We start from the raw sequence: 27,898 nt of genomic DNA, 5'->3' as shown, positions 1-27,898 counted from the left end.
TATTAGACGAGAGGACTTTGTAAATCAATGTGTTTTTAACTCACTAATCATGATCACTGTCACTTCACATCATTACGATTTTTAATTTGTTTGTATATTCTGTAATCATTGTTTTACTACTGAAGATGGCCTTGAGATTAGGCTGAAACATGTATAGACTTTGCTTCATCTAACAGATGACTTGACTTGTATTGATAGGAGGATTTTATAAATATTTTCTTTTGTAAAGTGATAACCGTCAATACGGAATGAGATTCATAACTTGCAATTCCTTCTTCATAGCACAGCCACGGTAGTAATTCAAGCTACGATTCTCTGCATTATGTATCATTCACATACTTCTCTGAATCAGTAACATTCAACTTGCTGAACAATGTAATCAAAACTTCAAAATCAGTGTAGGATCTGTTATTCTTTGCAATATGATAAGATACCATGAACAATGCATTCATATGCTGTAACATATTAGCATTCATTTTCTTTATGCCCTTCGCTAAAAGTGCTGAAATTTCCGTTTGCCTGAAAATTGAAATTTCGATGTATTTTGAATGTTTGACCTATCATTGTCTTGAACACCATAAATTTCACACTGGTCATTGTCGTTGTGAACACTACAGTCGGCACTTCCATCAAGTGTTTTCTCACATTCACTCACTTCTGTATCACTTTGTGTTACATTTACGGGCCCTATTTATGAAGAAATCAGAGAGAGTACACTGTTTTTTACTTGCATCAGTCAATTTGTGTGACTTTGATTGTTTCATTTTGCCGATTTTCTCAAGTATAACACAGGAATGTAAAATACACTAGCGTTAAATGTCTTCCGAGTTCGCTGTCTTCGATGTCTGATGCTACGTTGCCAATTTTCCATAAACGCGCAGGAATAAAAACAACCGTATTTCTAAAGTGCAAACCGTTTAATACCAAGATGATGTAATTCAATTAAAAGTATAAATAATGTTCGGTGAAAATACAAGAACTGATAATCACGTCATTCCATATGTTCTAAGTGCAAAGAATGAATTTCAAGGGAATTTATCAGCACTGCTTTGGCGCCAATAGTTTAGGAATGGCTAGTCACGGGAAGGAAGGCGGTAACATAGTGTTTGTGGAATTATTTAACATAGTAGTTCTCTGCACTTCTCCACAACTCTGGTCTGATCTCTGTAATCAGCTACCGATAGCTGATCATCTGTAATAGAACTCGATGTAATCTAATATGTCCACATGAAAGGATACTTGTTTGACGATATCTCTCATGACCACTAGACAGCTCTCGCGCAGAACTGAAATGTCTAGTTCCAAGGTACAAAGAGCAATTACAGAATTCAAGACTCTGCTGCACATATTAGAATATATGAGTTACAGAAAAAAACGTGAAACACCACATGACTTGTTACTTTGTAAAGTGGTGGGAACGTACATGTAAGGGAACTCCGGATTTCAAAAAATAAATTTTCAAAACCGAATTTGAAAATTCAGGTGCCAGGTAAACATTTTCAGGCACCATGGCGACTGGGCGCCCGTTTTTTTTTTTTTGACCCCTGGAAAGTATTATATTCAACCTACTATGAACCCATACTAACTTATGCAGCTGGATCGTGGACTACAACAAAACGAGAGAAGAGTAGAATACAGAAAGCGGAGATGAAATTCCTAAGAGGTATCGAGAGCAAGACCAGAAGAGATAGAATTAGAAATGAAGAGATAAGGAAAAGGACAGGAATCTTGAAACTTCAAGACAGGATAGAAACAACAAAGGTAAAGTGGTATGGGCATATGATGATGAGAGAAGAGAGAGTGCCAAAAGAAAGTTTTTCCAGAGAAGTTAACAGGAAAGAGACCATGAGGAAGACCTCGAAAGAGATGGACAGATTCAGTGTGGGAGTGCATAAAGAGGGGAGGAAAACCAGAAGATGTACTTATAAAAGGAGAATAGTGGTGGAGAGGCACGCAGCAATGGTGGTCCTTGATTCACAACCCGATCCGGGAAGCTGGAAACGGAAAATGAAGATGACGATGACTGCTGACTTCACACGTTTCCTTTTCTGAAAAAGATTGGCTACAGCTTTTAATTTGGAAGCTGCAGTGAAACTACACTTATTGCTTTTTGTGTTAGTCAACTCTATAATTTTGAAAAAGAACTCACTTAGTAGCAGGCTATTGCACAAAACACAAGTCACTAACAAAACAAAGTTAGTGTGGCACTGTTATCATCAGTTCACTAACATTTCAAATGAAAGTTTGTGTTATTATTGCAGCACTACGAATAACCCCGCTACAAAGCGGAATTCTAGTTGTTCTTTGATGAATTATATTGGGGGTAGGTCTTTTATGTGACCTTTAATTTTTTTAAATTTTCTTTGCCTAAATAAAAGGCTGGGGGGCTAAGTGAAATATGAGGCAGTCTAACACATGAGTGAATATGGAATATGCAATCAAATCTAGAATAGAAAAGCAGGGAAAAGTCATATAAAAAAGGAACAGACCACTAATGAAGCCATACTCCCATTGGTTACACTTTAGAACTAGATCTGTAATTTTTCACTGTAGCAATCGCAACATGATGCAGAATGAGGCAAGTGTAATGCTTCAGAGTATGGCAATTGCAAATTATTTTTGATCCTTGTACTCTATGCAGTTATAATTAACCTAAAAGTTCATGAGTTTAGTCCCAGATACCTACTATTACAAGGCAGTAAAGCCGTGGTTCCTGAAATGACAACACTAAAAAAACCTACAACATATACTGTACATTCATACAGAGGAAGTACATTTACTCTCTTGATAATGCTAGTTGCTGGCACTACGCAAGACATGTTCACAATCCTTCATCCAATACAAACTGTGAAGTATTGAATAACATAGCCTACAATACTACAAAAAGTAACACTATTAAGTACCAACCAGATGACTTTCATGGATGAATAGGCTAAATATGTAAGAAAATATTAATAACATAAAGTGTACAGTAAATTAGGGCTTTGTAGAACAACTGAACATGAAAGTTACTCACTTGTTAAGTTACTTGTCCTTAATTTTTATAGAATGTAAAATTTACCGATTGATTCCTCCTCTTCTTGTTCTAAATAATTCTTCTCTAACATCTGTAAGATTTTCCTGCTGTCTTCAGGATCCCTATCCTGTGCTTTCAATTCTTCCAGGACATTTTCTCGGTAGAAGGATTCAGAACACTGCAAATGGGCTTCTGATTGGTAGCATGGCACTGAACAGTAGAGTACATTACAGCGGGGACAAACATACTTCCCAGGAGATGTATTGCATCTGTGGACAAAACAGAATTAAACAACATAGAGAAGAAAATATAATACGAGAAATCTTAACCCTTTATTATCAGGCAGAAGGGATGAAGTGTTCCAACAAACAAAGAAACATTCTTCTCAGAGCATTTACAGGAATTTTAATTTTCCCAGACTCATAAAAACTGCATACCGGTAATTCACTGAACTAATGTCTGTTAGGTCATCAGCCCAGAAGCTGGTTGGATACTCAAATAGCACCACCAAAGGCTACGCAGTTATAGCGAAACCCACAAAAATCAATGGCAGTACCAAAATGAGGCATACTAGGCGAGACGAGGAGTGAGGTAGTTTGCCATTGCTTTCCTCACTGGGCCAGACAGTGCTATTATGGCATAACTAACCCTATGAGCAACACCTTTCATGACACTCAGACCCACTGGTTGTGCTCTGAATGTCATTAATTAGCACCACCCATATCCCAGCAGCTTCCATATTGTCACAGCCATGGATGAGACTGGGACTTCAGTGGAAGCTACACTTCGCTGTGGCCTGTGCCAAGAGATGGACGCACTAATAGACTGGGACTTCAGTGGAAGCTACACTTCGCTCTGGCCTGTGCCAAGAGATGGACACACTAATATTACAAGAAAAAAGGAAAACCTTGCCTCCAACTTCCCCATACCTGACCTAATTCTCTATCCCTTTATTTTTATTTTCTTCCTTATTATTTACATTATATTATGAAAATATCACTGTCTTATTTTACTAAAAACATTTCTACCAGTTCAATTTCTGTGTGTAGGCTATGTACAGAGATTCAGGTTAATAGTCACTTCAGATATAGTATACATTTCCATGTAAAATATATCAAAAGTGATACCAAAATAAGCCTAATTACCACTTACATGTAATACAGCACATTAATAATACAACAACAAAATAATAAAATTATAGATAAAGCATAAATGTCTACGAAAGACCATCTTCAGGGCTGCCGACAGTGGGGTGTGAACCCACTATCTCCCGAATGCAAGCTCACAGCAGTGCGCCCCTAACTGCATGGCCAACTTGCTTGGTAGTAATAGAACAATGTTCATTTATAACATCAACAACATACTGTATCTGACACTTGGATCTGCTGATGCCTTCTACACGTTACACTGACAAATTGTAATGCTGATCTTACCAGCAGGCAGGGACCTGTCCCAATCGCAGTCGCACAGATCAAGTACTATCGCTAAAAACTTTCGCTTGTTGCTTGTTGTTTAAAGGGGCCTAACATCGAAGGTCATCGGCCCGCTAAAAACTTTCATCGAAGCCTTTTTCCAGAAGCAACAGAAGATATGAGTTGAAATCATTGATCTTACAGCAGCCTACTACACTATGTGAAGGCATGGTGAATAATAAAACTTCTTCGAGTCATCCTGTGCTTATGAGTTAGAACCTCATCAGTGCTATGCTCAGTAACATAAGTTTCCAGGTATTGCTAGGTAATCAGATGGGCAAGCCAATGAAGTTAAACAATGAACTACCACATGGATCTGTATGGGATCCTCTACTATTCACTCTCCACATACCAGACAAGCCTGAAACTACTTCAAGAAAGTTTGAATATGGTGATGATCGGGCACTTCCTATAAGTCATAAAGACCAAGAAAAACAGAGTCCATTTTGACCAAAGACTTGTCCATTGTTGGCAAATATTTCCAGAAGGGGAGGTTACAAACAAGTATTGCCAAGACAGAAGTATCTACATTCCACCTAGGCCTAAGCAACAAATTGGCCAGTACAGAACTGAGGATCAATCAATTAATCATCAATGATCTGCATTTAGGACTGTCACTCAGGTGGCAGATTTCCTAACACTTGTTTACCTAGCCTTATCACCGAGCTCGATAGCTGCAGTCGCTTAAGTGCGGCCAGTATCCAGTAATCGGGAGATAGTGGGTTCGAACCCCATTGTCGGCAGCCCTGAAGATGGTTTTCCGTGGTTTGCCATTTTCACACCAGGCAAATGCTGGGGCTGTACCTTAATTAAGGCCACGGCCGCTTCATTCCCAATCCTAGGCCTTTCCTATCCCATCGTCGCCACAAGACCTCTCTGTGTCAGTGCGACGTAAAGCAAATAGCACCTAGCCTTTTCTTCAACATTTTTGTTACCGTGTTTTGGTGGTAGGTAGAGGTGTAAGAAGGTGCGGGCGGTGAATAGGTCTCAAGCTACTAAAGTGAAATTAATTTTAAAATTTAACAAGGTTATATTTTCTTTTCAAAATTAGGTAACAACAAATAGAACAGGTACTTAGTAGCCGAAACACGATTGAAAAATACATTTACATAGGTACCCCATTTGGGGCTTCAAAAGTCAGAAACATAATTCTTGAGCAATGAGCCCAACCTTACAATGAACACCATACAACAAAGGGGCCGAAAACCCCCAAACGTGTCAGAAACATTTGCTTCCAATTACACCCAAAAGCCTCCTTGAGGCAGAAGCACAATTTTCAAGAAAGGGCAACTTCCCCTTAAAATCCAAGCCTATCATAGGCCACTCCAAACTCCACTTTTAAGCTGTCCTCCAAGGACGTATACACAGGGGTAAAATACCCAACCTACTGAGGTCTGTTAAATAACAAGAAGGTTAATACATGACCTCTAAAATACAATTTGAGAGGAGGCGAACTTGCACTCCTAATACACTTTGCTTAAGACCTACTTGGCACTAGGCCGTTAATACAAGGGCTAATCCCATACTACAGAGGTGACTTAATAGCAGTTTACATTACATTACGGAAGAATTGGTTGAGAAAATAAGTTCACCTCCAGACAATGCGAGTGGGAGCTCGAGAGGGATAGCACTCTCTATCCCAGTATGTAGCTTTACAAGAGAATAGATGAAAAGAGAAGTTACATTTTAGGAAAAGGTTACATAGTGGAACGCTTAGAACCCGCCCCGAAAGTTAAACTGCTGAGCTAGCAAAGAAAGAATTTATTAATCGGCCATTACCTTGTTGCTGACCGCTGCCGAGGAAAGAGGCGCTTCCCGCCCCCTGCTATGTACTTAACACACTGAAAGATGGAACAGAAGTGGCCGAGAGACCCAAAAATCAGCAGTTTAAATACTCTCGCGGAAGTTTCTAGGCGTTAGGGGAAAGAAAACACCCTCCCACAAACTCTTTATTGGGTAGGACCCCGCAACAGATTCAAGTTGGGGGGAAGATACACCAGATTGGATAGAAATTAATTGAAGAAATTCGGGATTGGATACATTCATAACAAGGGGAAGAAAGGGGTAAATATTGCCAACTTAAACAATGACAGAAAGAAATTTAACAAAGAACAAACTCTTGAAATTAAATTTTCTCCAACAAAATAGTTCTTTGACTCCGCACTAGGTTGCACTATTGTTGATCTTCAGTAGTGTCCTCTAGGAGAAAAAGTTTACACTTCTTACTTCAAGCGAAACAAAAACACATCAAAAATGACACAGTTCAAAAACTCAAAATTTTCCACGTGGTGACATCTTCTGAGAAGGTAAAGAATTAACAGCGTAGATAAAGTTCAGACTTCCTCCAACAGAGGAGTTTCAACTGGCGCACATTTTAAATTAGCGGAGTGGAGGTGTACCGCCCGGTACAGACCTCCCCCCCCAAAAGTTCCTCCCGGGGTGACACATGAAATTGTTTGAAAACAAAGTCCAAGTTTTGATGTGAATATGAAGATAGATTGCAGAAGCATTTATGAGATTTTCTAAATTTAGTTTGTTTCAGTTTCAAAATTTCGTTGTTGCAAGTGAAGTAAAGTCTTTCTGTTTGTAGAAGTTGAATTTCAGAAGATAACTTTTTATACTTGAAAGTGAAGGAAAAAAAAAATTTTCAAAGTCCACCAAATATTGCAGTTGAATTCCCAAGTGTAGTCATTACTTATAGTAACTGTTCATGTAGTAGATGGTGATGAAGTGGGATGGCCAGACCGGCCGTTGCGGCTTGCGTCCAAAGGAGGCCGCTCGGACCCCTCAAGTACCCTGAGATACCGCTCGCCCGCACTATGAGGGGAGCAGAGGTGTTGAAGCACGCCGCGCCCGCGGTGAACATATACAGGCTGCGGGCAAGTAGCAGGTCGTGCGCCGCACATCAGCCTTGGCCGGGAGGAGAGCTCCGGCTCGCCGTGCACACGTCGTCCTCGCTGGGGCCGAGGGGGCCCGTCCTCTGCTCCAGTTGCTGCACGGCGCCGCGCGGCTGCGGGGGCACTGAAACATTAAAGCTTGGCGGCAGAATTGTGTTGGACCATCATCTTTTTTTTTTTTAAGGGCACAGGCTTGGTGAGGAGGTTGAGGGGTCAGCGGCGTGCAGATATCCATGGCATTTACTCAAATCAAGCCACAGTGTGTATTGAAGCAGGAGACGGGAGCGTGGTAATGGCCGAGGCAAGGACAGAATGGCAGTTTAACGGATCGGGGAAGGTTGTACAAGAGGCTTACATATAACCAAAATATTATAGAAGGGGCAGAAAGCCTTAAAAGTTGAACTCAAAAAAAAAATATAACCTTCATATTCCTTTCAAATTATATGAAGCAAGTTGACACAAAATTTACACTGGTTTCACCTGTGACAGGTGAACCCTAAATATCCTCTCGGTGGCTGGATTGCTTACTAACAACGTAACTGGCGTAAGAAAATCGAGAATGATACAAGGCCCATGAAATCTGGGGGCAAGCTTGCCCGCGGGAACAAAATTCTTGACCATTACCTGGTCACCTACATTCAAAGTGGTGGGTCTCCGTCCACGATCATACCTTTCCCTAACCTTTTCATGAGATACCTTAAGATTGGCTTTAGCCTTCTTCCAAAGATCTTTAATATTATCCGGATCTATTGTCTCGGGTAGAATGTCACTCAGAGACCAGAGGTTAGAGAGCGGCGAGTTGGGAACAAACTTGAACATCAAAGAAGCTGGAGTGAATTTATGTGATTCATGAACCGCCGAATTCAAAGCAAAAGCTAACCAATGCAGGGACGTGTCCCACCTGGAATGATCATCATGATGATAGGCAATCAGTGCGGACCTGAGGTTACGATTAACCCGTTCAGCCAGAGATGGTTGAGGGTAATACGCAGAAGTAGTTACATGAGAGATGGATAAGTCAAAACAGAATTTACGAAATAAATTAGATGTAAAAGCCTTAGCATTATCAGATACAATATATTGGCACGGACCAAAAGAAGCAAAAATAGAATTTAGGCAAGTAATGGTAGACTGAGCGGTAGCCAGCTTAGTCGGAAATAACCATCTACACATACAAGGATGAATTTGTTGGCATTTCCCTTCGACTGGGGGAAGGGTCCTACATAATCAATATACAGGCGTTCCATGGGGCGCGATGCTTGATGCGAAGACAAAAGGCCTACCTTGGTGGACATGGTGGGTTTACTAATCAAACAGGATTTACAAGCCTTTACTAGTTCACGGATTTCACCGTCCATACCTTTCCAGATGAACATTTCACGAATCTTTTCACGAGTTTTAAAGATTCCAAGATGCCCCCCTAATGGGGTCTCATGATAGTACTTGAAGATCATAGGCACAAGAACAGCTGGAACGACAACCTTCATCATCTTGTCATGCCTCGAAGGGCAACATAAAACACCATTCCTCAGAACATAAGGGACAACATGTTCCCCAGAAGAAAGGGTTTCCATTATCGGATCCAGCGTCGGATCTTCATGTTGGTATTTCTCGATATCCCTAAAGAGCATGGGGGCATCAGTTAAAATGGCATTAACGTCAAATAGTGTGGACTCGGGAGGTGATGAACGGTCGACCGGTTTATGGTCCTCAACGTCGTTTGAAAACATACGGCTGAGTCCATCAGCAACAACATTTTCAGTACCTCTGATATGCCTGACATCGAATTGGAAGGCAGAAATACGGATGGCCCAACGGGCTATACGACCAGTACGACGCGGCCTACCTAAGACCCAGCTTAAGGCTTGATTATCTGTCTCCAGGTCGAATTTGACATGTTCCAGATAGAGACGGAACTTTTCTAAGGCAAATAAGACTGCCAACCCTTCGAGCTCATAGATGGAATACTTGGCTTCTTGAGCCGATAGAGTCCTAGATGCATAGGCGATGGGTCGCCTCCCTAGTTCAGTCTCTTGAAGAAGGACTGCAGCTACAGCTGACGATGACGCGTCCGTTTGGACGATGAATTTCTTTGAGAAATCAGGCATAGCAAGGACAGGGGCATTACAGAGAGCTAATTTCAGATCTTCAAAAGCGGCTTGTTGAGAAGATCCCCACTCGAATTTGATGCCTTTCCTATGAAGAAGGTTTAAGGGCGCCGCTCTATTAGCAAGGTTAGGAATGAACTTTCTGAAGAAATTCACCATACCAATGAACCTGGCGATACCTTTAATGTCCTTGGGAGGTTTAAAATCACGGATGGCCTGTGTTCTAGAATGATCGACTGCTACACCATCGGGTGACACAATATGCCCTAGGAATGACATAGAGGGCTTAGCAAAGGCAACCTTGGACAACTTAACAGTTAACCCAGCCTTACGAAGGCGATCGAGAACTTCTCGCAGATGATCTAGATGTTCTTCAAAAGTCTCTGAAAATACGACGACATCATCCAAGTAGTGATATAAGTACTCAAATTTGATGTCGGAGAAGACCCTATCTAGTAGCCTAGTGAGTACAGCTGCTCCGGTGGGGAGCCCGAAAGGCACGCGGTTGTATTCGTATAAATTCCAGTCCGTAGCAAACGCTGTAAGATGTTTAGACTCTTCGGCAAGGGGAATTTGATTATAGGCCTGATTCAAGTCCAAGATAGTAAAGAACTTGGCCTTACGAAACCATGAAAAACAAGAATGAAGGTCGGGAAGGGGCACAGATTGTAACACCACCTTCCGATTGAGAGCCCTGTAATCAATGACAGGCCTGAAGCCTCCTTGGGGTTTCGGGACCAAAAAAATAGGCGAAGAATACGCTGACTTAGAGGGCCTAATAATACCGTCCTTCAACATCTGATCGATGATTTCTTTTAGAGCCTTCATTTTAGGTGGAGATAGCCTATAAGGTGGAAAACGGACCGGAATCGAATCCGTGACCTCAATTTTGTATTCAATAAGGTCAGTAACCCCAAGAGTATCAGAGAACACCTCGGGAAACGACTGACACAGTTTGCGAATACTATCAGCCTGCTCCTCAGGTAGATGTCTAAGGTCTAACAACATCTCATCCTGGGTAGGCGAAATAGAAGAACATGACACAGAATTACACTTTAATAGTGGTATTTTACAACTACAAGCAAATTTGAATGTGCACGACCTAGACTGGAGATCGAGAACAAGACCAGTGTGAGAAATAAAGTCAGCTCCCAATATAATGGGGCAAGACAATTGCTTGGCCACAAACAATTTAACTTTCCATGTAAACTTAAAAATACGAATTTTGACCAGTAAGGAACCTAGAATTTCTAATGGAGATGAATTAGCCGATACGTATTGAACAGGAGAAGAGACATAGTCAGGAAGTTTACAAACCGTTTTCAATTTAGAATACCATTCAGCCGAAATAATCGAACAAACACTTCCTGAATCTAAGAGAGCTGTTATAGGCTCGTTATTTAATTCAATCTTAAGAAAAGGAACAGGTGCGGGGGTATCCGCCGCAATCCTAAGACATTCTTTAGGGCATTCAAAAGATGAATTTGAAGGCTGATCGTTCTCTAAATTTACAACCTGTTTACCAGGGGCTGAGTCTCGGGAAGATGGATTAGTCGACTCAGCCGAAGCCACTAGTCACTTTTTATTATTGGCATAGGTAGAATTTGCACCAGAAGTTGAGCAGGAGGGGGTACTATTCGAGTTTGGGCAATTCTTGGCGATATGTGAGAAGGCCCCACATTTAAAACAGCCTTGTGCTGAACCAGCTCCATTATTTGCCCTACTACTTTTGACCAATGGACATTTATTGCGAAGATGGTCAGGCGACCCGCAAGCATAACATTTACGGGGTGTGACTGGTCGGCGAGGTGGAGGCCGAGTATTACTAAACGAAGGAGGGGGTTCTTTTGCCACACGCAAGGAATCGGCGTACCTAACTCCTTCCGCTGAGACGGCCAACGCTTCAAGTTCAGAGAAAGTTTGCGGGCACGCCGCGAAACACAAGTATGACCTATAAGATGGTGAAATGCCTTCTACAATAGCCTGTACAATCTGATCTTCAGGAAAATGAAGGGCAAACACCCTAGTGTAAAACTTAATGTCCTGTATGAAATCAGCCAAGTTTTCATCCAAGCGCTGTACACGATAATAGTACTTCTGAATAAGGGAGGACCTGGCCCTAGCCGGGATGAAATTAGCTAGCAAATGGGCATGGAAATCCTCAATAGATGATTGCTCGGCAATGGCTCTTACGATTTTATCTGAGAGAATACCAATAGCATACGGATAGATGATTTGCAAAATTTGACATGGAGAAAGAGAAAACACAAGGGCATGATCCTGAAATTCAACTAGAAATCTTAAAAATGAAATTACATCACTGGTGGTATTAACAGAAAACTTAGAAATACCTCTAAGCAACATTGCCAATGGATGAGGCAAGCTGCTAAACCCAGGTGACATAGTAGGTAAAGGTTTCAATGGCAAGGAAGTTAATTCAGAACGGATGTTACTCAACGATGCACGGCGTTCAGGCTCGTTGTCCAATGGGGCAGGGATAGTTTGAGCAGCAACGGTTATCCTATTAACTTCTCCCTTGGGAGGCGCTTCCTCACTACCAGAATTCACTATGGTGGGTTGATCAGATTTGGGAGGAACTTCCCCAGTTAACAATTGAGTGACCTTACTAGATAATTCGGAAATATTTTCCAGGAGCGTACTAGCTTCCTTCCTCTGAACGTCATTCAGTTTTAGAGACAACAGATCGTTAACCCTATTCGAAAAATGATATAGCCTACCTTGCACACGCTTAATTTGATTCAGAGACGGATCATTTTCATCAAAAAAACTAACTACAGAAGCTAGCCCAGTAATATTCTCGACGATCGTGGAAAGAGAGTCATCAATTTCTTTCTCTCCCAAATTGGGGATGGAAATGGGCAAATCTAGGGACTCTCTAAGCTTGTTAGTGTCTACTGCAACCGTGCCTCCAGATTGCACATTTCTGATAGATAATTCATCGATCAACTCCTCCTTGCGCAAATAGTTAAGATGAAGAACATCGCGAGGGCCGGGCATGGTGACAGAACAATTTTGAAAAACTCAAAAAATTCCAGCAACTGGGAAAATAGTTAGAGTTCGGAACAAACAATGTTTAGCCGTCAAAAGGGGCTAAATTGAGACCCATTCAACCACGCACTGCTACCACTTGTTACCGTGTTTTGGTGGTAGGTAGAGGTGTAAGAAGGTGCGGGCGGTGAATAGGTCTCAAGCTACTAAAGTGAAATTAATTTTAAAATTTAACAAGGTTATATTTTCTTTTCAAAATTAGGTAACAACAAATAGAACAGGTACTTAGTAGCCGAAACACGATTGAAAAATACATTTACATAGGTACCCCATTTGGGGCTTCAAAAGTCAGAAACATAATTCTTGAGCAATGAGCCCAACCTTACAATGAACACCATACAACAAAGGGGCCGAAAACCCCCAAACGTGTCAGAAACATTTGCTTCCAATTACACCCAAAAGCCTCCTTGAGGCAGAAGCACAATTTTCAAGAAAGGGCAACTTCCCCTTAAAATCCAAGCCTATCATAGGCCACTCCAAACTCCACTTTTAAGCTGTCCTCCAAGGACGTATACACAGGGGTAAAATACCCAACCTACTGAGGTCTGTTAAATAACAAGAAGGTTAATACATGACCTCTAAAATACAATTTGAGAGGAGGCGAACTTGCACTCCTAATACACTTTGCTTAAGACCTACTTGGCACTAGGCCGTTAATACAAGGGCTAATCCCATACTACAGAGGTGACTTAATAGCAGTTTACATTACATTACGGAAGAATTGGTTGAGAAAATAAGTTCACCTCCAGACAATGTGAGTGGGAGCTCGAGAGGGATAGCACTCTCTATCCCAGTATGTAGCTTTACAAGAGAATAGATGAAAAGAGAAGTTACATTTTAGGAAAAGGTTACATAGTGGAACGCTTAGAACCCGCCCCGAAAGTTAAACTGCTGAGCTAGCAAAGAAAGAATTTATTAATCGGCCATTACCTTGTTGCTGACCGCTGCCGAGGAAAGAGGCGCTTCCCGCCCCCTGCTATGTACTTAACACACTGAAAGATGGAACAGAAGTGGCCGAGAGACCCAAAAATCAGCAGTTTAAATACTCTCGCGGAAGTTTCTAGGCGTTAGGGGAAAGAAAACACCCTCCCACAAACTCTTTATTGGGTAGGACCCCGCAACAGATTCAAGTTGGGGGGAAGATACACCAGATTGGATAGAAATTAATTGAAGAAATTCGGGATTGGATACATTCATAACAAGGGGAAGAAAGGGGTAAATATTGCCAACTTAAACAATGACAGAAAGAAATTTAACAAAGAACAAACTCTTGAAATTAAATTTTCTCCAACAAAATAGTTCTTTGACTCCGCACTAGGTTGCACTATTGTTGATCTTCAGTAGTGTCCTCTAGGAGAGAAAGTTTACACTTCTTACTTCAAGCGAAACAAAAACACATCAAAAATGACACAGTTCAAAAACTCAAAATTTTCCACGTGGTGACATCTTCTGAGAAGGTAAAGAATTAACAGCGTAGATAAAGTTCAGACTTCCTCCAACAGAGGAGTTTCAACTGGCGCACATTTTAAATTAGCGGAGTGGAGGTGTACCGCCCGGTACAATTTTCAAAAGAACTTGGACATTTTTCTAACATTCCCCTTGATAAATGATTCCAATTGCTTACTCCTCAGCCTATAAATGAATATTTGCCCCATTATCTTCATATTATGATCTTTCCTACTTTTAAAAGTTCTGCTCAAGCTTATTCTTCTACTAATGTCATTCCACACCATCTCTCCACTGACAGCTTGGAACATACCACTTACAATTGATGAATACCATGTTGGTTCCGTATTACTTTGAATAATAAAATAATTATTCCTCTAAATAGAATATTATATATTTTCCAACACTTACTACTTAGATATAAATAAATACAAATACTAGAACACGTTTCGGTCAATAAGTGTATTAAATAAGCATATTGAAATTAATACCTAAAGAAGGTAGTATGTTTATTTAATAAATTTACAGGCCAAAAAATGTTCTAATATACAGGCCTATAGAGGGTGTTAAGTCTGTTCCCGCGTGTAGGGGGCAAGGCGTCCGGCTGTCAGCCGGCGGCCCCGGATTCGATTCCCGGCCGTATCAGGGGTTTTTAATTGTCAATGATTAATATCCCTGGCCAGGGGACTGGTTGTTTGTGTCGTCCTTAATGTTCCTTTACTCACATTCAACACTTTACACTTCTGCCATTTCCAAATACACGCAGGTTCAAAAGGTATGGTGCAAAGTAGGGGCAAAAGATCTTCTTAGGTAGACGCCCCGAATAAATAGCATTTAGGAAAAAAAATAGAGGGTGTTAGGGGTATATGTGCAGACATTTTGCTAGTCGATAAAGAAAAATATATTATATCAGAATATATGCTACGTGCTTTTTACCTTGTCCTATTAGTTTCCCCATAAATGAGCCAAATATTTCAGGACCTAATGTGTTTTGAATGGCCATAGTAAGAAACGCCAGTTATGTTATACTGTCGTTGTGTAGTGGAGTTACGTGTTAAAGTACAGAAGCTATAGGGGTTGTTGAACCTGTTTGTTATTGCAGGCCAATTCATGTTGCTGTGCTCTTCCCTTAGCCGCATGTCAAGTAGGGGAGGCTGAACTCACTCGAGAACTGGTCTAGGGTACTCTGAAAAGTACATGTAATCCTTACCGAGGCAGTGTTTTCCCTAGGACCTTTACAATAAGTTCAGTGCCCTGCCGTTTTTACAGACAACCCGGCTAACATAACCTAGATATTTGCTAGTTACATAATATTATACATAGCCTATTTGAGTCATTAGGTGTTCGAAATGAACAACTAAATGCTGTAAAATTGAATATTTAAATGAGAAATCATCATTGTCAGAATAATTGCAACAATTACATCAGAATTTTAATGTTATAGCTTGACTATTATGCATTGTGCACGAGCTGTGTCTGGATTAGCGTGGAATCACATGGGAGCACATGATTCCGCATGACATCACAAACCCGTATGGCACTCCACAGCAACCGAGTGGTAAGGCCCAGTGTTACATGATTATGAACTAGCAGTTGCTAGAAGTTCACAATACTCTGTTATGCCTCGATCGTGATAATATCACTAAAATAGTTCAATTTTGCAGTTAATGTTTACCTGTCTGATATTATTGTTAATGCCCTGAATGGAATAAATTGTTCTTTTGTAATGAAGTATTCTCCGCCTGGCTACTCATTCCTGCTACCCGGCTGACTAAAATTTCTGGGGAGAACACTGTGAGGCATCCACTCTTATACCGTCTCATGTTGCCGACCAGTGCTCTTTTGTACTTGTTTACGTACAGTAGGCCTATGCGATGTTGAATATCCATACCAGCACATACATGCGAATCAAGTGTTGTGCAGTTGTGTGTGATTTATAAGACGTCAGTGACATTACTCAGTGATCCAAGCTGACAAAACTGAAGGGAAATAGTAAATGAGTTAATGAAATGGCATATGACTTTTAGTGCCGGGAGTGTCCGAGGACAAGTTCGGCTGGCAAGATGCAAGTCTTTTGATTTGACACCCGTAGGTGACCTGAGGATGAGGATGAAATGATGATGAAGACGACACATACACCCAGTCCCCCGTGTCAGCGAAATTAACCAATTATGGTTAAAATTCCCGACCCCGCTGGGAATTGAACCCGGGACTCCTGTGACCAAAGGCCAGCACGCTAACCATTTAGCCATGGAGCCGGACAATTGATACAAAAGAACTTAATGGCCAGTCGTTTGTCTCTGTCAGTTCAGCAGTAGACCTACCACACAGTAAACCCAATCACTGCTTTCATTTGAATTATCGCCTTGCGCCGCCAACTTCCCTGCCCTGCTACCGGCGTGTCGGCATTCCAAGTGACGTCATCTTCACTGCCATCTCGTCAGTCGCGTCAGCCACGCTTCATTCTCTTTGAGCCATGCACTGCAATCGGGAGCATACGAGGTCCCGTCGTTTTTAACCTTTTAAAAATCATTTCGTTCCCAACTATAGAGTCTAAACAGTGAATCTATTCCCAAATGGTTTCTGGAAATGGTCTCTGATATGAGTTAATGAACAGTGGGTGCACCATTTCAGTGCTATTATTGTGTCAGTCTATTCTACGTCGAATTTCTGAGACTATGCGAGTTGTCTATACTATTTTCATAATATCTTCAGGTCAATGAAAGAACAGTGGACACAAACAATGGCTATCCGTAGATTCAACGAAATTGTTATTAATGACAAATTTCAAAGACTGTAGTTTCATCCATGCTTTTCAAAATTGCAAAAAGGATGAAGAGCTACTTATAAAAGTGCCGTCAGGTATTTGTAACTGAGAAGGCTTATTATTGGACAGTAAGTGAAGATAGATAAAATGATGACTATAATTGACCCGTTTAATTAAAGCTTCCGTAATAATAATAATAATAATAATAATAATAATAATAATAATAATAATAATAATTTTTATGTTCAACTAACTAGATTTTACAATTTTTGGAGATGCCAAGGTGCGAAACTTTTGTCCCACAGGAGTTCTTTTACATGCTACTACTTGTCCTCGCTCCTAAGTGCTTCAAGAAGTTTGTCGTATTATCTTTTCATATAAAATTAACAACTTACTACCACAGTGACTTTTATCCTAAATTATTATTTTTTTTTTTTGCTAGGGGCTTTACGTCGCACCGACACAGATAGGTCTTATGGCGACGATGGGATAGGAAAGGCCTAGGAGTTGGAAGGAAGCGGCCGTGGCCTTAATTAAGGTACAGCCCCAGCATTTGCCTGGTGTGAAAATGGGAAACCACGGAAAACCATCTTCAGGGCTGCCGATAGTGGGATTCGAACCTACTATCTCCCGGATGCAAGCTCACAGCCGCGCGCCTCTACGCGCACGGCCAACTCGCCCGGTCCTAAATTATTAAGCTATTATAAGCTCCTTATGGTACGCCATCTCCAGAATAAGGCGCCATATTTACCAAATTTTATTTCAGCGCAGCAATTTACGTGTTATTTTTGAACTTTTAACTAACCCCTTGTTACCACATTTTAAAAAACAAGACATTCGTAAAGATCTACAATAAGGATTGATTATAAGACTTTATCATAAGAGTACTTATATCTACTATATTCTACTTGTTAGTCATTTTATACACATTTGTACCTAAAACAGTATCTTCTTATTTAGGTATAAGAACAATCAGGATCCTGATCTATCTTTCTTTCAGGTATGAGATTTTTAGGCTGATGATGCTATCATTATGGGTGAAACATGTCCCTATATGTAATATGTTAAGAACTATTTCTTAAATTTAAATTAAAAAAAAAAAAAAACTCTTATGTATTGAACAGGTGGAATTTATAATCTAGTATTATTATTTGACTGCTAGTAAATCTACCGACACGAGACTAACGTATTTCAGCAAGTTCAAAAACCACCAAACTGAGCCAGGATCGAACCTGCAAGTTGGGATCAAAAGGCCAGCGCTCTATCATCCAAGCTACTCAGCCCAGCATTAGAACTTAGAGCAAGGTGGTCATATTCCATTTAAAGGAAAAAATATTTTATTAGCCTACATATCACTTAGTCAAGCATCTCGTCTCCTTACTCCCAAGTCTTCCCGGTCCAAAGCTTGCAATATTTTCATAATACTACTCTTGTCAGAAATCACCCAGAACAAATTGTAGGCCTACTGCTTTTCTTTGGATCTTTTCCAGTTCTTGTATCACGTATTTACAGTGTGCGGTCCCATACACTGGAATCATACTCTAACTGGGGTCTTACCAGAGACTTACGTGCCCTCTGCTTTACATCCTTATTACAACCCCTGAATATTCTCATAACCATGTGAAGGATCTGTAACTTTTCTTTACAACCTTATTAGCCCAATGAAGATCATTCCTTATATTAACACCTAGGTACTTACAGTGAACCCCTATGAGGTACTATCACACCACCAACATGGTAATTAAAACTGAGAGGACTGGGCTTTTCCTCTTAGTTTACTAACATAACATACCATTGTCTGCTGTTTATCTCAGAACACTGTCTAGGACTGCTGCAGTTGCTCACAGGCCTGCAACTCATTTACTACTTTATGCAGTAAAACATCATCTGCAAATAGCCTATCTGTGATTACAGTGCTTTATTCATACCATTTATATACAAGAAAACAAAGGTATAATAATACTGCCCTGTGGGATCCCCCTCTTAATTATAACAGGATCAGAAAACACTTCACTCTGCCTTATGCTCTATTCTCTAAAAATTTAGCCAACCATTCAACCACTCTTTTGTCTAGTCCTACAACCCTCACTTTTGTCAGTAATCTCCCATGATCTACCTTATCAAAAGCTTTGGACAGGTGAATAGCAATACAGTCCAGTTGACCCCCTCAATCTAAAATATCTGCTATATCTTGCTGGAATCCTACAAGTTGAGCCTCACTGGAGTAAGCTTTCCTAAACCTGAACCGCCTTCTATCAAATCAGTAATTTTGCAAACATGTCTAATATAATCACAATGAAAGCTTTCCAATAGCTTACAAACAACATATGTCCAGCTGACTGGCCTGTAATTATCCGCAGATTACTTTCTTACACCAAGTGCCTAAAATATCAAGAATGAGTTAGCTGGAAAATGTATAATTTCCAATAATAGGCCATTTATATTGGTTACCCATTCTCAGTCACATAGCTCTTCCGTTCCTATGGCAACAAACCATCTCACTGCATATCCAGAAAGACATTTCTTCTGTCAACAGAAACAGGCTTTGTTCCTGTCACTCTCCACTCAGAACTGCAAGTAAGTTTGTTGAACATGTGTTTAATACAAACAACTGATGGAAGGAAATATAGCAAACCAATGCTACCCCTGAACAGTTTAAAATGCCCTACATCATGATCAGATCACCAAGCTGCAATTTAAATTGTAGAACCTGGCCTGCTCTCAATATGATAAGGACAAACTGTGGGAATTGTGCTGACTCATTGTATAAATAGAGCAGAAAATCCTCTCGAAGCTGCGACTGTGAAGCAGGGGGAATTCCGGTGTATAATACTGGGGTTGAAGAATGCCCGCTCATGTGAGGACGAGTTTGGCAGTCACAGCGAGAGGACGTACGTTCTTCCCGCTGACTCATTTCTCCTCGCCAGGTGAACTGGACTTTCCCAGTACTAGTCAGGCAGCTGTACTTGTTGGTACACTTTCGAAAGAGCTTTTGTCTGAGGTGAAGCGCTTCTTAGCGCTCACCTTCTCTTTCAGGAGATTTGTTTCAGGAGGACTACGGCGGACAACGACGAGGGCAGCCAGATGGAGACAGACGCCCGAAGAATGTGCGATGGAGTTTGGGCGCTTAGTCCGAAACCTCTTCAGCCGAGTGCCACCAGCACCGGAGGACTATATGAAGCCGTAGACGCTGGCACCAGAGCCGGAGTTGGAGCAGGAGGCGCTGGAGATCGAGGTGGAGACGGAGCCATACAGGGACAGGTGTGACCCCCACCTAATGGCTTTCTCTTCTGTGAGGGCTACACGGAACCAGAGTATGAGGCGCTGCTCGTCTACTACAGGCCGGGGCGTGTAACTTCTGAGCGGGGCCTAGTCCTGGACAGAATGCGACGCCCTCTCCACGGAGGCAAGAACATCTCAACGACCATATACATGGAGAGCTTTCTACCAGGAGGCCTCATCATCAAGCATCACGACCAGGAGCGGATGCGCGACGTGGAGAACAAGCTCTCTAGTCTGTTCCAGGTCACCCGACTACCAGAGAGGGACAGCGTGCCAGGGACGAACGCCGGCGCCCTCAGGAGGAGGGCCGAGACGCAGACCAGAGAGGCCATCACCCAGACGCCGAGGAGGCTAAGGCATAGGGCAGTTAACACTGACCTAGTCCAAGCCACCCAGCTGGAGACCCACGACGCCACCACCCAGGTGGTGCGCGCCACCCCGTGGAGCCACGGATGGGCGACCCAGGCCGAGCGGTTCGGCTCTGCCAGGTGGATGCAGACCTAGATCCTGAGCCTGCCAGTGGTGATGTGGTCGAAGTGGATGCAGACCAAGGCCTGCCAGGAAGGGCCTATCACCCGGGTACAATCAAGTAAGCCGCCCCGGACGGCGGACGGCAGCACAGCAGTGGAGAAGGATGTCCCCTGGCGTTCGGGGGCTGCTATCCAGGCCCGGCCCTTGACGCATGGCTCCGCAACCGGCAAGGCCCAAGCTAGTCACGGCAGTGCCCAGATGGACTGATCCCCTGATTACTGGACTGGCAAGACTACGTTTCGTGGCTGGTGCATGATACCTATTCTCAACTAACACAACCTCTGGACTTTTCCAGCCCACATCCTTGAATGTGCTATCAAAAGATGGCAGGTTTTACATGTAGGCTCTTTCTTTATCTGCATATGTGGTTTTCCCCTGACCCTGAATACTACACCTTAACACCACATTACCAACACAAACCTTGCCTGGTAACGCATCTAACGTGCAAACAGGCAGGTACTCCTGTAGTACCTTTCCCCTCTTCCCTGCTCTCTCTTTTCATCTTAGAAATTAATAGCATGTCGGATGCAATGTAGATTGTGTCGATTGCCACGCGGGGGAAGAGCAAAATAATAATAATAATAATAATAATAATAATAATAATAATAATAATAATAATAATAATAAGCCCGCTCAGATCCTTTCCAGCTGAGCTTCTGTTTACAACTATGGAGTAACTGACTAAGTTAAATATATGCACACTTTCTGTACAAAATGTAGCTTCATTGTAAATCTCTAGTATTAGTTAAGACAGCCGCTTTTTTCCCTAGGACAGTGTCAGGAACGTAAATTTATGGTTATGTATGGGTCTAGTGTTAGTTAAGTAACTTATTTCTTTTCCCTTTATCCTGTTTACTTGTTGTGATGTGATATTATCCTTACGCTAAATAAATAATCGGCATATGACATTTTTCATCAGAATAGAATGATACTGTATAATAAATTAGGTTAAGTACCGGTAAAGTATTTTTTTTTTTTTAATTTTAGCTCATCCTCAGAGTTCAGTTTACAATAACACACATCGTTACCAGAAAGGTAAGCGTATTATAACTGAAAATGGTTGAAAAAATTATACTAATACTTACATGCCACAAATTTGTTGATTTTGATTCATCTTTTCCGATTCCAAACTTTTCTGTTATGTTTCTCTAATAAACTGTTGTGTTGGCATCAGGCAAATAAATGAAACATAGATGTTATGTTGGTCATCTCGCATCTCAATTACGTTTAGAAAACAATTTACGAGAAACTTCTTTCCGCTGTGTCTTTGGCCGTATTTTGTGCCGAAGTGTATCAAGTAACGTTATTTATGTGAGTGAGAGTTATTTAAAAAAGGCGAACGTACCATTATCATAATGGCATTATGTGAATAAGGCTTACTGTATTTCAGCGCTGAGATTACTTTCGTTCTGCGTGTTCCAGGAGTCAAACATAACCTGCGAAACGATGTTATGGAGGAGTGATAGCCTGTATGCTGTTACTGAGAAATATTCCTGTATTTGGAGAATTTAAGCTGTCTTTTACTTTCTCAATTCTTTCAAGCTTAACGATATGGCAGTGCGTAAAAAGATGTGCTATGTTCGAGGATGTCCTACAGAGGATAATGAACCTGGCATAAGATTTTTTCATTTCCCTCGAACTGAGGACAGGTGAGATAACTACTGCTGTGCCTACTCTAACAGTAATTATAAACATATTTCGATCCTTACTTTGAATAAAAGTAGGCCTACCTACTCTTCATTCATCAATTCAGTGTACATTATTTGGATTTCACTACAAGATGATTTGATGATGTGTGGCCTCTGGAGAGGTGCTGCAGTACAGGTCTTTCTAGTTGACGCTCATGGGTGACCTGCGCTTCTGGGTGTGTGGTAACGATTAGGATAATGAGGTGGGGAGATGCTGACAGCCGTTGTTGACACATAGCCGTGTTGAGCATCACTAAAGTGTCTGCTCAAGGCATCCGCTGGATGAATCGCCATCAACAGCATCATATACCCTCATTCCATAGGAGCACTTGAGAGGATTGGAACTGAACCCAGCTTTTATAATAAATACCTTTAGGTTTGCCCAGATGGGCATGAAGATTATTTGTTTTTGTTTGTTTTTGCTATTTTTGGACAGGGATTTCACTAATATCTGGCAGGTTGTTATATAGTATTTGTCATACAGATCACACACAATTATCATTGGCTTTTTACATATTGTTTAATGGAATCCATGCATAGCATATTTTATGATGACATACAGTACGTGCACCTTTTAATGATAGGTGGACACCGTAGTGCTGAATCGGTTGACCTCGGTTATCTTTGAGATTTGTATTGGCAACCTTTGAAATACAAACTAAGAATCGTATGCATCGCTGTGCGACATCTGGCCTTCACTTTACGTACACATACTGTTGTTCTTTACACAGCAAAGCTAGCCTAAACTATAGAATTCATGCTAGGAACAAGATTCACATCGAGAAATGTTATATAATGTGTGTGTGACACAGTTGTTGGCTTAGGATAATAAAGGTTTAGAAAATTCATATCGATCAATCATATTATCGATTCAGTTCAGATTTCATTTCCATTCAGTTGGCAGTATTACCGGAACCGGCAGTGCTCTTTCCTTACTCCTCAACCCAGTACAAAAATCTATCACTAAAAAGTGTGCGCATAATACCTTTGTTCTTTATTTTCTTCGGTCCAATTCCTTTCTATCATCACACTTGTGCCATAGAAATCTAGTTCTGTTTCATTCCTGTCAAGATTCTTCCATGTAGAAGTTCATTGTATAGTCCGGTACATTGCAGTATCATTTTGAAATGGAGATCAATGTAGAAGGGTACTTTGGCTAACTCATAAATCATTCTTGAAGGTGCTTTTATGCCCACTGTTAGTACATGCTTCAGGAAGCATGATCTTAGTTTCTCAATTCTTTCAAGGTTGCCGCGTGTCAGTGCCGAGTCCGTATGTTGCGATTGGTTATATTGAGGTTTCAGATAGCAGCACTGCTGTACTTCGAGGTAGCTGAGACAGATTCTTTATATTGTATATTGCTTTGATGGTTACTGTGGTTCTCTCCTGTGCGTAGTAGCTGAATGAATTTCCTGCAGTCTTTAGCATTATTGCAAGATATTTGATTTTGTTGATAAGTCTCAGCAGTTGTTTTCTCAGTGTTAATGAATCTCTTACTGCAGGTTTCCCTATTTTTCTGAAGGTCCTTTGGACTGCTTTCTCCATATTTATGTCCAAGCTTTCTGTTCCACTCATCTTTCAAGTTCATACAGGTTCTCTTGAAGTTTATTTTTTTACCTCAGAATAATGTCATCTGTATACTGTAGGCCTACATAAGCAGTTTGGTCTCTGGAGCAAACTTGAGAATCTCTGTTATGTCCACTGTGGATATGTTAAAAAACAATGGACTTGCTGAATCCCTCTTAAATGCACCAGTTGTTTCCCTCATCTTTTTTGACAATGACTCCGTTGTTAATTTTTATTAAATTAAATTGTATTTGAGGATGTTTTCCATCACTTTGGCTAGTGAATGTATTTTGCTGATCAAGTTCCATTTTTACCAGTAGATAGTCTGCGGCCTGTGTTGTGCTTGTCCCTTTACAGAATCCAAATCTATATATATAAAAGAACAAGTCCTGACTGACTGACTGACTGATTCATCATCGCCGAGCTTAAACTACTAGACATAATGAAATGAAATTTTGAGGATACATTCATATTAATATGTAGGTGCTCGCTAAGGGAGGATTTTTGTATATTCCATCGCTGAGGGGGTTAAAAGGGGGGTGAATTTTTAAAATGAGTTTATCTATATCTCAAAACTTTCAAAGTTTACAGATGTAAAAATTGGCATTTAGAATCTCCTTTAAAAATAAAGAAACACATATTTTTTTGTTTTCGGAAAATCCCCGATAGAACGGGTGAAAAGGGGTGAAAAAGGGGTTGAATGCCTATAATGAGAATACTTATATTTCAGAAACTGAAGATATTACAGACCTGAAAATTGGTATTTGGGATCTCCTTTAAAAATAAAGTTTGTTGTTTGTTGTTTAAAGGGGCCTAACATCGAGGTCATCGGCCCTTAAAAATAAAGAAACACGTATTTTTTGTTTTTGGAAAATACAAATAATGGGGAGTGAAAAGAGGGGGTGAATTTTTTAAATGAGTGTATCTAAATCTCAAAACTTTAAGAGTTAGTTTTTAGAATCTCCTTTAAAAATAAAGAAACACGTTCTATTTTGTTTTTGGAAAATCCCAATAGGATGGGTGAAAAGGGGTGAAAAAGTGGTTGAATGCCTTTAATGAGGATACTTAGGCCTATATCTCAGAAACTGAAGATATTAGAGACCTGAAAATTGGTATATGGGAACTCCTTTAAAAATAAAGAAACATGTATTTTTTGTTTCCAGAAAATCTAAATAGTGGGGAGTGAAAAGGGGGGTGAATTTTTAATATGAGTGTATCTATATCTTAGAACTTTAAAAGTTTTGAGATGTAAAAATTGATGTTTAGATTTTGTCTTTAAAAACAAAGAAGCACGTTTTTGTTTTTGTTTTTTCTTCAGAAAATCCCAATAGGAGGGGTGAAAAGGGGTGAATAATGGGTTGAATGCCTTTAGCGAGGATACTTATATCTCAGAAACTGAAGATATTACAGACCTGAAAATTGGTATATGGGATCTCCTTTAAAAATAAAGAAACATGTATTTTTTGTTTTCAGAAAATCTAAATAGTGGGGAGTAAAAAGGGGGGTGAATTTTTAAAATGAGTGTATCCATATCTCAAAACATTAAAAGTTTACAGATGTAAAAATTGATGTTTAGTATCTTCTTTAAAAACAAAGAAGCATGTATTTTTTTGTTTTCAGAAAATCCCAATAGGAGGGGTGGAAAACGGGTTGAATGCCTTTATCTCAGAAACTGAAGATATTACAGACCTGAAAATTGGTATATGGGATCTCCTGTAAAAGTAAAGAAACATAGGTCATTTGATTTTGGAAACTCCACTTAAGGGGAACTAAAAAGGGGGTGACATTTTTGAATGAGAATTACTACAGTATATCTCAAAAACTTAACTTGTTACAGAAGCGAAAAATGGTATTTTTATCTGTATTAAAAATAAAGAAACGCATATTTTTAGTTTTTGGAAAAAACACTTGGATGGGGTTGGGGGTAAAAGCAACTGAAAATGGGGTTGAATACTTTTAATTAGGATACTGATACCTAAAAACTGAAGATGTTACAGACGTGAAATTTGGTATTTGGAATCTGCTTTAAAAGTAAAGAAACACGTATTCCCGGAGAATCCAATAAAGAGGGGGGAGGGGGTATTTGAAAGAATTGAAACATTAATTGAATTAATTGTATGTGGATACTTACATCAAATAAAAACTAAAGTTGTTACAGACGTGAAAATTGGCGTTTGGATCTCCTTTAAAAACAAAGAAAAACACGGTTTTGGAGGGGGGAAATCATCGTGGGGGCGGGAGTGAAAAGGAGTTGAATTCCTTTCATTTGCACACATACCTCAAAAACTGAAGATGTTAGAGTCGTGATAGTTGGTATTTAGAAGATACTTTACTATCAAAGATACAAGTACTTTTTGCCAGAAAATTCACTTGGCGGGGGGGGGGGGGGGGGCGTGTGAAAGGAAGTGAAAAGAAGTGAATTATGTTTATGGGTATACTTATATCTCAAAACTGAAGGTAAAAGATGTGAACATTAGCCAGATCTCAAAGATTTGATCCATATTAAAAATGCTTATAGGAAAACATGACAAAGATTTAGGGACCCAACTGACTAGGTCGAATACCTGGATCTAGGCATAGATATCAAGGATAATTTAATAAAAAAAACACCTATTCAATACAGACGTGAAATTTGGTATTTGGAATCTGCTTTAAAAGTAAAGAAACACGTATTCCCGGAGAATCCAATCGCTTGCCTGCAGGCACAACTTACAAATTTACACAGGGGTATCATGTACCCAACCTACTGGGCCTACTCAGGAAAGAAACAGGTTAATAACAATACTTTGAATAGGTGGTTTTTTATTAAAGAAACAGGTTAATAACAATACTTTGAATAGGTGGTTTTTTATTAAATTATCCTTGATATCTATGTCTAACGTCATCTTCAATACGGAACAATAATGAGAGTTGTTACTTGCAATACCTGGATCTAGCCCGGGAAGTACAAAATCGAATACTGGAAAGAAAGATTGAAAAATGGGAGCAACTTTGCCGTAATCTCTCAGAAAACGAGTCAGATTGCGAATTTTGGCAGATTCTCTGAGAAAACAAGTCGGATCGCGAATTTCAGCGGATTATGTATAAAACGTTAACCATTCAGTTATAAATGTCAGTATAATACCGTAGCGAAGCACGGGTATCTTGCTAGTTCAGGATAAAATAAATTTAGAAAATGTCTGAAAAATCCTTCTAAATAACAGATTAGACTATACATGAAAAATATTCCACTAATTAAAAACAGAATGTTTTGTACTTGAAAGAACGTAACTTAGGCAGATTCTATCAAATCACACTTTTATTATTATTATTATTATTATTATTATTATTTATTCAATTTCAGCCATGTATGGACTGTGTAAATTAACTTTTATTTTCAACCTTCTAGATAATTGCTCGCTTTCTGTCTTTTTTGAAAACCCCTGAACTTTCAAATCCTATTGGCAAAATGTAAGCCTGTCTGGAATGTCCACTTTTGTATTCCTCATTTGTACTAAATCCTTTTTTATTTTGATGAACCAACTTATTTGTATTTTCGGATGATGATTGTTATTATTATTATTATTGTTACGGAGTTATCCGTGGTAGTTAGAGGTGAAAGAAGGTGCGGGCGGGAATAGGTCTCAACTACAAAATTAAAGTTAATTTAAAACTTTAACAAAGGTTATATTTTTTTTCCAAAATCAACAAATAACAACAACAGAGAAACAGGTACCAAGTAGCAGGAAAACAAGTTAATAAATTACATTTGCTGGGGTTCAAGCCCCGGGTGAATAATTAATGAGCTCCAAGCTCCACTTTACCAATATTCAACCAGACCACCTGGGGCAGAATTCCCCTGAAATCAAAGAGCACTTGCTCTCACCAAATACATTGCGGCCTTCAAGAGGCACTCAAAACCTCATTTGAAACGAGCGAACTGGCTCCCAGTTACTCACGCCTATTTAAGGCATCCTCGACTTTTACAATCGCTTGCCTGCAGGCACAACTTACAAATTTACACAGGGGTATCATGTACCCATCCTACTGGGCCTACTCAGGAAAGAAACAGGTTAA

At 40.2% G+C, this 27,898-nt stretch overlaps 2 protein-coding genes across 4 annotated transcripts in view; one reads left to right on the top strand and one right to left on the bottom strand.

Moving 5' to 3' along the window:
- LOC136874780 (zinc finger HIT domain-containing protein 2) overlaps nucleotides 1-21,795 on the bottom strand; it is a 55,483-nt gene extending 33,688 nt beyond the window's left edge. Inside the window, exons 1-2 of the mRNA XM_067148453.2 lie at nucleotides 21,674-21,795; nucleotides 3,062-3,285 (exon numbers count right to left, since the gene is read on the bottom strand). Coding sequence (XP_067004554.2) covers nucleotides 3,062-3,285; nucleotides 21,674-21,702 — 253 coding nt within the window. The 5' untranslated portion in view covers nucleotides 21,703-21,795. The remainder of the gene's footprint in view (nucleotides 1-3,061; nucleotides 3,286-21,673) is intronic.
- A 22-nt stretch (nucleotides 21,796-21,817) lies between these two features.
- LOC136874779 (uncharacterized) overlaps nucleotides 21,818-27,898 on the top strand; it is a 51,198-nt gene continuing 45,117 nt past the window's right edge. For 2 of the 3 annotated variants that reach the window (XM_067148449.2, XM_067148451.2), the window contains exons 1-2: nucleotides 21,818-21,899; nucleotides 22,011-22,237. In XM_067148449.2, coding sequence (XP_067004550.2) covers nucleotides 22,140-22,237 — 98 coding nt within the window. In that variant the 5' untranslated portion in view covers nucleotides 21,818-21,899; nucleotides 22,011-22,139. Of the gene's footprint in view, nucleotides 22,238-27,898 lie in introns of all 3 variants that reach the window. The other variant, XM_067148450.2, reaches the window with a different exon arrangement.

This window comes from Anabrus simplex, chromosome 5 (assembly GCF_040414725.1).
Source record: "Anabrus simplex isolate iqAnaSimp1 chromosome 5, ASM4041472v1, whole genome shotgun sequence".
Classification (NCBI taxonomy): Eukaryota; Metazoa; Arthropoda; class Insecta; order Orthoptera; family Tettigoniidae; genus Anabrus; species Anabrus simplex.
Note: the sequence above shows the minus strand (reverse complement) of the source record. Positions and strands in the feature narration are given on the sequence as shown.